Here is a 14,339-nt window from a genome sequence, read left to right on the forward strand (position 1 = left end):
CTCTGCAAGGCAGCTCGACTCTGTACGCCTGTGATGTCTGTTATTTTGATAGAGCCAGACACCAGGGTGCTGGAAACAGGAAATGGTATCAAGATGTGGTCAGAGCTCGGTCTCCCTCAGCTCGTTGGGGGGTAATTGTGTTCGGTGGGGAGACACGCAGGTTGAATTCCTGTCCAGATCTCTGCAGCGTCCCACATTTCGGCTCCAGCAGCCCAAAGCAGCGCTGGAATGTTCATCTGGTGTTTATGGCTGCAGTAGCCAGCGCCTCATGTCTCACCGCTGAAGTCAGCAGGCAGTGACAGGCACTAGATACCTGCTGCTGTATTTGTCACCTCCAATAGATCAGCATCCCAAGAGCTTCTAATTAGGGCTACTTCTGCTCCTGCTAGGGTAGCGTTTTGTCATGTAGCTGTTTTTGTCTAATAAAGCCTGTCTTCTCTCCCGCAGGGGGAAATGCAACATTTCCCATTTCTCCGACATTTTTGCTGCCCGGGAGTTCAAAGCCCGCATCGACTCCTTTTTCTACATCCTCGGATACAACCCAGAGACCAGGTGAGGAGCTGACTGTCCTGTTAGTCAACACTGCACACTACAGGCATTATTTCTCATTCAGAGAGAAACACATCGAACTAATCTGCCGTTTATTTTTATGATTAGTCTGTTTTTTTTGTCTCTAAAATGTCAGAGAAAAATGCACATCACAGTTTCAAAAATATCCCTAAAATATTCACTTTGCAATCACATAAAGGGAAGCAAGCGGTTTTAATTTAGACCCTTGAATTAGTTAATGCTTTGGTGTTTTCAGGAATAACTGAAACAACAGGTGACGGTTAATTACAGGGGATCCTCGGTTTACGGCGTCATTGATCTATGGCAGGGATGTCAAACTCATTTCACAAAGGGCCGGTGTGGCTGCAGGTTTTTGTACCAACTAAGCAGCATCACACCAGACCTGACTCATTTAATCAACCGATGTCAGTCTCCAGACAGGTGATTGGTCAGACTGTGTGCTCTAGGCTACAGCATTTAGTTCCAACATGTCTACAGCACACAGTCTGACCAATCACCTGTCTGGAGACTGAGATCGGCTGATTAAATGAGTCAGGTCTGGTGTGATGCTGCTTAGTTGGGACAAAAACCTGCAGCCACGCCGGCCCTTTGTGGAATGAGTTTGACATCCCTGATCTATGGCGTTTCGTCGTGCTACATGCACTAACTTTTTGACCTTCATTTTGGCTCCCAAGCGTAAGTCAGACTCTTCTAATGCTTCGAAGAAAAGGAAAGCTGTCTCCGTGGAAGTGAAATTAGATATAATAAAATGCTCAGAACAGGGCGAAACACTGTCAAACATCGGTCAAGTTGTAAAAACAGGTCAACAAATTGTAGCGACCCTCTGTGATGAATGAGTGAGACTTTATCCTGTTCTCTGGTCGTTTATTGAACCTTCACACAGACTACTGTGGGCCGTAGCCAACACCAAAATAACTAGAAAACTCTTTAACTTAGCTCCAGAATTAGCCGCCGTTCCCAGCCCCCTCTACTGCTGACTCTGAGCCAATCAGAGGTGAGCTAACTAAACATGGTGCATTCACTGACATTAGGTAAATCTGGAACTGAACAATAAACACTAAAACCTCAACAACAACATCAGTCCGTTACAATATTCTGTTATCTTCTAGTAAAATAATTCATACATACATGAAAGTTGTTGGTATTCATGACTTTTTCTGAAGAACTGATTGATATCGTGATGCTCGAATTTGTTTACATTTTCGGTGGGGTTCAGACTTACTCATAGAAACGGAACTCCGACTTAAGCCGAGGATCTCCTGTATCTGTCATTCAGTTAATCGACCAGCTTTACTTCCACTACTTTATGAGTAGGTTCGGTGTAATTGCAGTGAAATTATAGCCACTAGTTCCATAGACTTATGATTTAATCAAAAATATGCTCCATTTGCTTCTTCCAGTGTCACCCAGCAGTAGCTAAAGTGCTATTATAAAATATGCAACACTTTTTTAAGGACACTCATTTTTCTCGGTTTTACTCCTCACGAGCCTTCTGCCTTTCTGGCTTTGGTCACACAGTGTTGTGTCTAATGACGCTGTCTGCTCATTATTGCTCACAATGTTATCAGTGCACGAAGAATGATCCAAATGTGTGCAATCGTGGGGAACGAGCCAAGAAAACCCTCATGGCTTTGTAATTGTTTGGGCATTTGTTGATGTTTGTCAAATTACATGTCAGATTTTAATTGCCGATTTATTTTTTTGGTCTTTTCTGCTTTATAATTGAGATTAGAATGGAAAACATACAAGGAGCTTATGGGTTGTATTTGAAGTCACATGTGTGGTTAAGATTTCGCTGAAGACATTTTACATGTGACAGTAAGAAAAGTGAAGGTAGAAATAATAAAGTAATGATGGTTTAGCTGCTTCACCTCCAGGTTTCTTGTATTTTGCATGTTGTCTAGAGATGCACCATACTGGATTTTTGCAGATATTCTCATATTTTCCAGCTCATTTTAGCAGATTCCTGATGCCTATATATGCGGATTTTTCTGCCTTGCTGTATAGAACAGGGATGTCAAACTCATTTTAGTTCAGGGACCACATGCAGCCCAGTTTGACCTCAAGTGGACCAGTAAAATCCCAGCAGAATAACCACAACTCCAAATTTTTCCTTTGTTTCAGTGCAGAAATGTTCACGTTCAAGGAATTATCTTTTTACAAAGCATTATGAACAATCTGAAATTTCTTAAGAAAAAATAATTCAATTTCAGCAGCATTATGCCTCAGTAAATCAATTACACACTACAACTTACGGATGACAGAACATTTAGTCATGTGGAACCAAACAATAGAGTGTTTTACTTTATGATCAAAACAGCAGAAGTCAGTAAAAAAACACACACAACACGACAAAAAGATTACACAAAACAACAAAAGCGAGAAACAAAATGACAAAAAGTGAGACAAACAATACAAAACAAAACAAAAACCAGACAAAAAGCTAGAAAATGGCAAAAAATGGACACAAATGACACAAAAAATGACAGAAAAAGAAACAAAATGACAAAAAATAGATAAAAAAAAACACAAGCGAGACAAAAAGGAAACACAAAAAAACAAAATGAGGAAAGTCAGACAAGAAAAGACAAACGACAAAAACAAAACATTACAAAAATGAGACAAACTGACAAAACAGTGAACAATCTGAAATTTCTTAAGAAAAAAGAATTCAATTTCAACAGCATTATGCCTCAGTAAATCAATTACACACTACAACTTACAGATCACAGAACATTTAGTCGTCTGGAACCAAACAATAGAGTGTTTTACTTTATGATCAAAACAGTAAAAGTCAGATAAAAAAAAAGACAAAATAACAAAAGCGAAAAAAACGAATTGACAAAAAGTGAGACAAACAACACGAAACAAAACAAAAAACAAGACAAAAAAGCTAGAAAGTGACAAAAAATGGACAAAAATGGGACAAAAAAATGGCACGAATGACACAAAAAAATGACAGAAAAAGAAACAAAATGACAAAAAATAGATAAACACAAGCGAGACAAAAAGCAAACACAAAATGACAAAAATCAGACAAGAAAAGACAATGAACAACAAAAAGAAAATAAAACATGACAAAAATGAGACAAACTGACAAAACAGTGAACAATCTAGTATAAAACAAATTGTCATGGTCTAGAAATTAGTTAAAATGTATGGTTTTACAATTTGCAGTTAATGTCTTCTCTGTAATTTTTACACTTTACAAAGTCGTCCCATGGGCCGAAATTAGACCCTCTGGAGGGCCGGTTTTGGCCCGTGGGCCGCATGTTTAACACCCCTGGTATAGAACATCGGGTTTCTCCTGTTGTGGAATTATTTTGCTTGTCATTGAAAGGTGCAAACATATAATATAATGCTTTTTAAATGTGCACATTCACTGTGAAATGTAAGAAAGCCACTATGATTTATGTAACATTTGCAAACAAAAGTGTAACATCTTATCCTGACAGGTGTTTCCTGCCTGTCAGTGTCCATTTATAACCAATGCTCTGGCCGTTTTCACCAGTATTTCTAATGAGAATACTGATGATGAAGCCAGGATCATCGTGCATCCATAAACAGAGTCTGCTGTGAAAAACAGCTTTCCACTCACACTACTTATGATTTTCCACATTTGTTTCATTACGTCTAGTGGCATCCGTAATTATTCGTCATTTTTGTCTGATGACATTTTTGTAATCATGATATATTAGTCATAATAATAATAATAATATAACTGTGGGTTATAAGTACAGACGCAGTGCAATTTAAAATGAAGGTGAAGTCTCTTCTGTTTTAATGAGTCTTTCTCTTAGAAATAAAGTGAGCCTCATTAGTTGATGCTAACAGCTTCTCCCCACAGTTCATTTGTTTAAACACTGACTTTGAAAACTTTTGATAAGACTTTATATGTGTTATATTTGTTGTACCTGTCTGCTGTCTGCCAAATGACTTCATAGCCTTATAATAAGTGACTATAAAGACGAGAGGGGTGTAATATCAGTAAGTTTGATGTAGCCAGGCTTTCTGCATGTTTACTTGTTTTCACAAAACCTAAAACCCCAATCAGAGATGATGAGTGGTTTGCAACTTTCTTATTAACTCAAGTTTTCTTCTTCAGGCTCTCTCCTTTAAAAATAATTTTTTATGTATCATTTAATTCTTCTTCTGCACAAAATGTCGTCTACTTAAGTCACTGGAACAGTGGAGAGCTATGAAGAAGATTAAAAGCTGTTTACTGTTAGAAGCGCTGATGCTGTAAATGATACAAGAGAGGAATGCTGCTTGTAAACTGTTCATTGTGTAACTTAATATATTTATTTTCCCTGTCGGTGCACTTCCGATGCAGCTCTTTATTTTCTACAGGGTCAGTATATAATTGCAGGACTTCTTGCAGCCGAGTTGACATTTTCGCCTGTTTTCAGGCCTAAAATCAACATGGCACTTTAGAGAAAGATTCTCCTAAATATTATATATACAATTGAGCAAGAAATGTTATTTATAGAGATATTGTAGTAAACCTGTTGACATGCCATAAATCCATACTTTATATGAAATAACTCAGAAAGCCTTGGAGTCTTTTCTTTAGGAGGAAATGACATCATGTGGAGCAGGTCATGTGATCTGGAATTAACACACTTCCTTCAGAGGTGTTTTTGTAACGGGGAACTTAGTGGAAAGTGATTTCTGGGACACAGATACAATTTGTTATTTTCCATATTAAATCTGATATATTGCCAAAAAAATAAATTTCTGTCATGATTATCTCAACTTAATAAAAAAACAATCAAAGCATTTTTTGAATAAGTTCATTTTATTATTGTTTAGCTCATTAGAAGGTGGTTGTTATTAAATTGGGGCGGTTATTTAGTTGACATTTTAGTGATATCCAGTCATTTTTTCTTTAGTGATTGTTTTCATAATAAATAATTATGGAATTTGTAAAGACATGATCAAAATGAACATTTTTTTTATTTTTAATAAAAATGTATGCAAGATATTTCCCATGGGCTTCAAAAGTCCCTCAATTACATATTGACCCAACAGCTGCACATTAGAGATGTTAAACTTTTAAACGTGATACTCAAAAAGAGCATTTAGGTCCGACACTCTTACAATTCAAGATAGGTGCAAATCACATGAGATTTTGGCCAAATCAAAGTGAAATGAATGGCATTGACTGAATATTCTCTGTAATAAATCACAATCAGATCAACTTTTCACACACAAGCACTTTAACATTAAACAGCAACATATAGATTAAAAAAGTGTTGCCAGTCAGTGTTAGGAGACAAATAAGAAGCAGTTTTCCAAGTCAGACTAGCAGTAAGTGTAGTGAAGGGTTTATAAATCACAAAAGGCAATAGAGATGTGCTGCTACTACTACTATCAATAGACTGGTCCATTTTCTAATCTGTGTGTAGCAGGAAGTGTATAACAGACTTGGCAGCAAATCGGGACCAAGCGTGAAAACATATTTATGCCTTTTCTCCCACTGAATGCATGCAGGTTCCCATGGCAACACATACAGTTTGTGACACTGTGAGTGCAGGGCTTTGTTCAGTAGCGTTACTAACATACAGCTCCACAGGTCTGCAGACAAAACGCATTCCCTCTGCTGTGAGTCTGTGTCAGCCGAGAAAATATGAATGAATGTTTGTTTTCTTCGCGCATTTCGTCTGACTTTCTACTCGAATAAAAACATTTTATAGAGACACATTTTTGAAAAACCTGTCAATCTGTTCCTTTGGTAGCTGCGATGTGATGCAGCCACTGGTGGTATCTCATAGGGAGGATTATTATGGTTTCCACCCTTAAACAACCTTCAGTTAGCAGTTTCAGTGCAATTAGTTGCTACCTTATAAGGAAATAGGAATATACCGTGAAGCAAAGCCAAATCTCTCTTATCATTTTGGTGTGTGTTTGTGTAAAAACTTTCCATTCTGACCTGCCCCTGGTTGTGTCTCTCATGCATTCAGTCCTTCAGAGCCTGGGAATCCATCTCTCTCCCTTAAAGGTCAAACTCAGCTCATGCATTAATTGCAAAATAAATGGTGTTAATATCAATATTATAATACTCATATGTGACATCAATTTCAGTGTTAAACTAGCAAAAAAAAATCCTAATAGTTTGACTGACCAGCATATGTTTATTGTGCTTGGGTAGGATCGTAAAAAATCGTTATTCCAAAGGATTAAGATTTATTTTGGGCATGATGAGCTGCTTAAAAAAATGAACTCTGTTGTGATCCACTGGGTCAACATTTAATTTTATCATAGTTTTTGCTGTTTTCAGGCCTAAAATCAACATGGCTGCCTGTAACCAAACACCACATTTTTACAGAAAGATTCTTCTAAATATTATTTATGCAACTTAGTAAAAATTGAAATTAAAAGTTATTTATAATGATATTGTAGTAAACCTGTTGACATGCCATAAATCCACACTTGACTCACACACTAGTTTATATTAAATAACTCAAAGAGAAAAACAAGACACAAAATTATAAAAAAAAGATACACAAAATGACAAAACGGAGATGCAAAGTGAAAAAACAAGACACAAAATGTTTAAAAAAAAAGACACAAAATGTCAAAAATGAGACAAAGAATGACAAAAATCAAGACGCAAAGTGACAAGTCATGAAACGACAAAATCGATACGCAAAATCAAGAAAAAAACATCAAAAATGAGACACAAAATGACAAAACGTGGAGCAGGGCATGTGATTTGGAACTAACTTAAATTTGGACAGTTACTTAGTTGACATTTTAGTGATATCCAGTCATTTTTTATTAAGAGATTTTTTCCGTAGTAAACAATTCTGGAATTTGTAAAGACATGATCATAATGAACACAGAAAACATCATTTTTTCTACTTTTAATAAAAATCTATGACGGATGCACCCATGGACTTCAGAAATCCCTCTATTCTGTACTGACCCACTGCCTGTGTTTGGATGTCTCACGTGTTGCAGTGACAGCTGTCCTTGTTGCTGGCACTGAGAGTTGCCAGTTGGGAACCCCCTTCCTTCAGGGGGCCCTGTTCAGTCTCAGTTTTCCTCCCTCCTCCTCCTCCTCCTCCTCCTCCTCCTGTGTGCTCAGCTCGTTTGGTATTCTGAGCAGGGTGTCTGCAGCATTGCAATTTCACTCTTGTTTATTATGGTGCAGACATACGAGCAGAGATGAATTCCGTATCCTGCATGCGTGTCTGCCTGCCTGCCTGTGCGCGTGTCCGTGCGTGCGTGTGCGTTCGTGCGTGTGTGTGTGTGTGTGAGGTCGCAGCACATGCTCAGTAGTGTCTATAGCGGAGCGAGCCGAGCTGTGCGACGCCGTACGTGCAGGCTGAGGTCACAGCACAAGCTCAGTGAACACCTCTCCGGAGCGAATGCGTGCTTCTCCATTTTGAGCACCTAGAAATAGGTGTGAGAGGGGAGTTAATTCCAACGAGCTGTCTTTTTCTTTTTTTTTTTTAAACACATACACACGCACACACAGTGTCACCACCCAACCTTAGGGCTCGATGTCAGAAATGGACGATTTGTTCAGTCCCCGGAGGTAGGTTTGCGCTCCTGTTCTTTCTCGTGCCGTTTATTGGTTGCTGCGCGACTGTCGGCTCGTCTTTATTTTCGCGGCTGTCTGACTGAACTGTGCGCTGATTGCAGGCTGTCCGCGTCGCTGTCATTGTGCTCTTCGGGTGTGTTTTGTTTGTGGGTAGAGGATGAGGGGACGGGTTGTGGGGATCTGGAGGCTGTCACCGCAGCTCGCATACCGTTATGCGCAGCCGTAACGCAGAAATACAGCGACGTGACACCTTTGTTAACATGTTTCCATCGCGGTCCGGATGCGTGCGCGGTGTTTATTGTGTCAGGGCTGGGCAACATTGCTACCCGGTGGCGCTACAGAGACCCGGAGAGGCTTCCCTTGGCTCCATTTTGCGGCTCCTGTTTACTACCGGGGGCTGACATGGCGCATGGAGCGGGGCTCGGGGTGCGACGGAGGCTCAGCCGGCTCTGCGCACCAGCTGGGGGTTTACACAAGCCGCTTGTCGTGATGCTATTACCGTGAAGTTGGGTTCTGTTTTTGCTGTGCCGCAATTATGTCAGTGTGCCACGGCTTCGCGCGTTGATTGGCTGAAATTGATGGAGGGGGGCGGAGCTATCCTTGATTGCACATTCACACTCACACAGAGAGTTGACCAGACTGTCACGTTGTTGTTTGGGTTTGATAAGTAAGCCTGTAATTACTTGACAAGATTGTGCGCTAATGCTGAGTTAAAGCTGAGTAACAAATGTGCGTGTTTACATTGTTTATTGTGCAAGGCAGCAGGCTTTGAGCTGCTTATTAGTGGGGGAAAAAATAAACATTGTTACTGGATTCAGTATTGTAACTAATCCTTTGAGCACAGCAGCTAAGATTCATTTAAAACACAAGAGTTGTTTATTTTCTCCAGATTTATCCACAAGAATTAGAGGTAACAGCGAACAAGGAGGATATATCAGCGTTATAAACATAATCTGAGCCTTCTTACATGCTTGTAATCGCTCGTCTGTGCAGGATTTCTGTTCCAAACATACCTGCAGCCGCTCATGGAAACTCCTTTCCAGCTTCCTGCTGTGATCTGTATTCCGCCTGGTCTCTCAGGACCTGTGCAGCATTAAAACACGGCTATCTTCAGACACGCTGTTCTTATTCTGCTGCACCAGTCCTCATTTGTCATCCTTACAGCCTCCTGCCAAACGCACCGTGGACCTGGCCGACTGCACATTGTCAGAAACACGTTCGCAGAACTTTCTGAGCAGAAACGCAGACCAGATTCATGCAGTATATTAAGCTTTTTTTTCCTCCTAGTTAGGAACCACATGCAGACATTTCAGTATTGTAGGCATACAGATGTAGATATGGAGACATTCTGCGTTATTCTGCATTTCTTTGTTTCATTTATCTGTAATAAATCCAAAGAAGTAGTTGTTATTCAGCTCTAATAACATTTTAAAAGTTTGAGTCGCATAATAGCGTGTGAAACCCAGACTAAAGTAGCATTTAAGTGTTATGAAATCGTTACGAAACCTTTCAAATCTAATCTGGAGGGCTGGTGATGCAAGAAACTACCTTGTTTTATCTTTATCAGCGCTATTCATCACTCTGGGTTCTTGTAGTCAGAGCACTGAACATGTTGTTAGTCTTATCCGCTGAACATGTTTAGAACAAAGTGATATAAAGTATTGCGACATGTTCTGGAGCATTTCGAAATTCAGTTTTTGGCTCAGGCTCACATCTGCATCTTTGTACACCACCAAAAAAAAAAAAAAGTAATTTTCCTGGGAGGACGTGGAGGTCTGCTCAGGAGGGGAAAGTGGAGTCGAGCCACATTTGCGCCCGTCACAGGGTTTGTGTGGTTTGAGGACTGTGCAGAGACCAGAAGGCTGCGGCCTCTCAAGTTTCCTCCAGGTTCTCGGTGATGGAGTGCGAGCTTCTCCGGGTGCAAATCATGCCGACAGATTCTGGGCCGCCCCGCGCTCGCTTGTATGAAAATCGGCGCTGTTGCCTAGGCAACAGAAGGAAAGGCTTTTTCAAAAGGAACATCTTGTCATTTTCTTTAATCCACTGCAGCTGGAGATTCGGAACACTATTATTAAATTGCAGTTACCATGGCTACCAGCGTTTGTAGCAGCAGCCGTTTCAGAGGCTCTCACCCTGCATACCCAGAGCCAGCTCCCCCCCTCTCCCTCCATCCCTCCTCCTCCTTTTAGGGGATTCTGTTTTATTGCTGCATCCACAATATCAGGCCTGCAAATGTGCTCTGCTCAGCTCGCTGTGCAGGAGCAGTCGACCAGCAATATTCTCCTGAAACCTTCACTCGCCTTTCCACATAAAATCCTACACGTTTATCTCACATGTGACTTCCCCACAAAGACTTCCCTGATATAAAGCACAGGCCTGGTCCTCTGGGTCTGTATCTGATCCGGTCGTGGTCATGAATTGTTAGCTTCTGACATTTTCTTTTCTTCCGCTCTATTAAGCTTCAACCGGTCATGCCGTCCGTTTATGAGTTTGTAGTTTGTGCAGCTGTTCGTCTGATTCAACAGGAGTCGCCGTGCCAACAGACTGTCTAGCTTTTAAATTTTGATGACGAAATATTTTGTTTAAATCTGCTCTTTTTCTCTTCTCAGGCGACTAAACAGCACACAAGGGGAAATCCGAGTGGGACCCAGTCATCAAGTAAGTCACCGCACACAACATATGGGGTCGTTTTGTTACAGACAGGTGACAAATTAAAGGAAAAACCAACATAAAGCATCTTGGTTAGGTGTTGTAGTGATACTCCAAATCTCTAGAACACCAAAAGATATTCCTTCATTTCTTGTATTGATAATGAAGAGTGCTGTATAACATGCTGGTCCAATATCTCTCAATATGTTAGAGTTCAGCACAACTTTGTACAGGAGGTCCTGGACTTACATCAGAGTTCTCTTCCTATGGTGTGACGTAAATCGATTTTAATCGAAGTCGGAATATCGGTGAAAATGTAAACAAAGCCGTTATGTGCATCACGATATCGATCAGTTCACATATTTGTGCAACTACAGTAACGAAAACAGTTATTAGCTCACACTGAAACATAACTCAGAGAATACTGGGCAAAAATGTAAACTGTAAGTCTGACTTATGCTTGGGAGCCTAATGAAGTTAGCGAATGTAGCATAATCCAATGTGGCGGTAAATGTAAGCAAAGCTGTCTTATAGCATGACGTGACGGCGTATTCGTTCACCGGCTAGTTCCACTGAAAAGTGTTTGACATATCCATTACATGTAATAGAGTCGACCGATATGCGATTATAAGATCCAATATTCAGCTTCTTTTTGATCAACCATGTCATTATTTTTTACAAAACAGATTCCAGATTAAATGAATAAAAATTGTGCTGCTGTGGCTGCAAAACATAGAAAAAACAGGCATTTCAATAAATTTTGGTGTTGAATTTTGTGTTGCACCTGATTTTTGTCTCACTGATTATTAATCATCAGTATTGTTTGACCCCTAAATACGAAACACATCTATGTAAAATTACAGTGTTCTATGAACCATCTGTTAAATGTGCACAAGCTGGTTAGAAACACAAAAAGATGATTGGACTTAAGGTATTACTGTCTGGATAAAGTTGGCATTAATGTTTGCAACAACTGGCCTCAGATGTGGTAAAACTTTGCCACGTTGATGTGTGAAAAATGTGAAGTTTCTCAAACTCATCAGTAAGTTATGTTGCCCCTTAATTTAGAGAATCTGCTCCCATCTTTGTGAGAAACATCGATCCTCTTCAGACGGTGTTGTTCATTTGATCTGCAGCAGAACGTCATCCGAGTCGCTCTCTGCCGTGTTAAGACGTTGGACCGTTGTCGCTGTAACTTGTCTCCGTTCCCCGCTGCCACCACTCAGCCACACAGCGAAAAGTTGATGACAGCGGGTTGAAAGCTGATATTTTCTTCAAGCTTGCATGCTATTTGTAGTGTGACACCATCTGTCCCTCTCCTTCTCTGTGGACCTAATTAGGCCAAGCTCCCAGAGCTGCAGCCTTTCCCCTCCCCTGGTGGCCAGGCCGTGACCGAGAATGAGGAGCTGGTCTGGATGCCAGGGGTCAATGACTGTGACCTTCTCATGTACCTCAGAGCCGCAAGGTGAGTCCGGAGAGGCGCAGGAACTTGGCAGCTTTGCAGGGTCTGAGCTATTAGACTCCTTTTGCACAAGAAATCACCAATAAGGTATAAAAAATGTAATCCCACATTGTCCTCGGCCCATACTAGAGTGGTACGTGACTGTATGTAGTTCCACAGTGCCTTCCACAGTCTAGCTTGCTGTTTATTATCTCCAGATCAGTTCAACAGATTGTCTGTACATTCTTGTAGTCTCAGGACTGGTATTTTAATGCTACTTTTTAATGTTACACTTCATCTGCTGCGGTATCATGGGATGAAATCGGTCACCGTGGCTCCATGAGATGTTGTCTCAGTTCAAGTGATGCGTGTTAACAGGCTTTTCCTGCTGTGCTGCAGTATAATTAATTGCAAACTCCCACAATGGCACACAGTGTTGTTAGAAATTCCAGTAAAATCTATTTTTATTCTTACCAGTATTACGTGCAAGAACCCGCCTGACCTTCTTGCTTTGTTCACACAGAAAAGTGTAAACCTGTAAAGTAGTCATTTTACTACAAAGTAAGACTTGGAAATAAATTCATGATGTTTCATTTTTATGCAGAAAATTAATCAAAATAATTGCTGGATAACTTTTCAGCTTTGCTCAGGTTATTATTAAGGTTGTAAGTGAGTGTTAGATTGGTTAGATGACCTTGTATAAAAATAGTGCTGCTTTGTAACAAGCTGTTGAGCTTTATTTAGGTTCATGAGGTTATTTCAGTAACTGTGCTGAGTGTCAGGAATGTGTACGAATGACAACTGCATTTAACTGTATTTTATTTTCTCTACTCACTGCCAATGAGATCTTGTTAAAAGAGTGTGGATGCATAAAATTTCAGTGATTCTCTAATAGTAGCTAGCAGGGCTGAACAACAATCAGTTTTACATTGAAATCATAATTAGAAAATTGCAAAAGTTGTACTTTAGGACATATGTTTTGACCCAGGGTTTAATCTGCTAATTTTACAAATTCATGTTGATCTCTTTGTGTGACAGTCACACTTTTGATAGAGTCTGGTGGTAAAACTCAATCACGTTTTAAATTGGTTATACACTAGATATTGAACTTAAGCACGACTTTACAGAACTGAATTGAAAATTACATCGCAGCTGCAATATCTATCAGAAAAATAACTGTTTTCTAGGGATGTCCGATAATATCTGAACACCGATATTGGCATAAAAATGTAATATCGGTCAATATCGTTATCGCTTTTTTTTTGTCTATCATGAAAACGGATAAAATAAAGCCTGGATTTCACCGGCATTTACCGGACTCATAGAGGGAGGGAGGGAGTGAACTGTTGTTTGAAAAAAAATAAAAATATGGCATTTTTTTCCCATAACTTAAGTAGAAGCAGTTTCCTTATTTTGCACAGACATTGTTGACATTTGGAAAACCTTGTTGCATTTGAAAGTAAAATGAGTCATGATTGTTAATTCCACAACAGGAGATATGTGATGTTACCTAAAATTAGTTAAATAGCCCACATATATCGATATCGGTTGATATCGGTATCGGAAATTGAGAGTTTGACAATATCGGCATATCGATTATTGGCTATTTTCCCCAACTGTAGAATCTACATCTTCGGCCTTTTCTAATGTTGATATCCTCCACGTTGTGTCCACAGGAGCATGGCTGCCTTTGCAGGGATGTGTGACGGAGGCTCAACAGAAGACGGGTGTCTAGCAGCCTCTCGGGACGACACTACATTAAACGCACTTAACACTGTAAGTAGCCGTGCAACAAGTCCAACTCTAGCAACAGGAAAATACTCATCTGTTTGAGTTTCGCAATAAAATGTGAATTGCAGAGATTGCACTGTGGGTTTAGCTGTGCATTGATGGGCGATGATAAGTCCCTCTGAGCCAGAATACTACCCCCCCACCCCTCCTCCAGTAAACCCAGCCTCAGGAGCTAACAATACATTAGGCACAATGAGAGATTTGTCCGTCACATTGACAATGAATACCGAGAAATCAAGCACAAGAAAGAGATTAGAATCATCATAAACAGGGCATTTATATTCCGACTCTATAAACTGGAAAATTAACATAGCGGGCAGGTCGTTGTCTCTTGACCTT

General features: G+C 40.1%; 1 protein-coding gene across 6 annotated transcripts in view; it reads left to right on the forward strand.

The window, feature by feature from the left end:
• rerea (arginine-glutamic acid dipeptide (RE) repeats a) overlaps nucleotides 1–14,339 on the forward strand; it is a 137,729-nt gene that overhangs the window by 92,841 nt on the left and 30,549 nt on the right. For 4 of the 6 annotated variants that reach the window (XM_022204787.2, XM_051949113.1, XM_022204788.2 and 1 more), the window contains exons 6-9: nucleotides 448–552; nucleotides 10,729–10,777; nucleotides 12,109–12,233; nucleotides 13,886–13,985. In XM_022204787.2, coding sequence (XP_022060479.1) covers nucleotides 448–552; nucleotides 10,729–10,777; nucleotides 12,109–12,233; nucleotides 13,886–13,985 — 379 coding nt within the window. Of the gene's footprint in view, nucleotides 1–447; nucleotides 553–7,841; nucleotides 8,114–10,728; nucleotides 10,778–12,108; nucleotides 12,234–13,885; nucleotides 13,986–14,339 lie in introns of those variants that run through there. The other 2 variants (XM_022204790.2, XM_022204789.2) reach the window with 2 other exon arrangements.

Source organism: Acanthochromis polyacanthus, chromosome 6 (assembly GCF_021347895.1).
Source record: "Acanthochromis polyacanthus isolate Apoly-LR-REF ecotype Palm Island chromosome 6, KAUST_Apoly_ChrSc, whole genome shotgun sequence".
Taxonomy (NCBI): domain Eukaryota; kingdom Metazoa; phylum Chordata; class Actinopteri; family Pomacentridae; genus Acanthochromis; species Acanthochromis polyacanthus.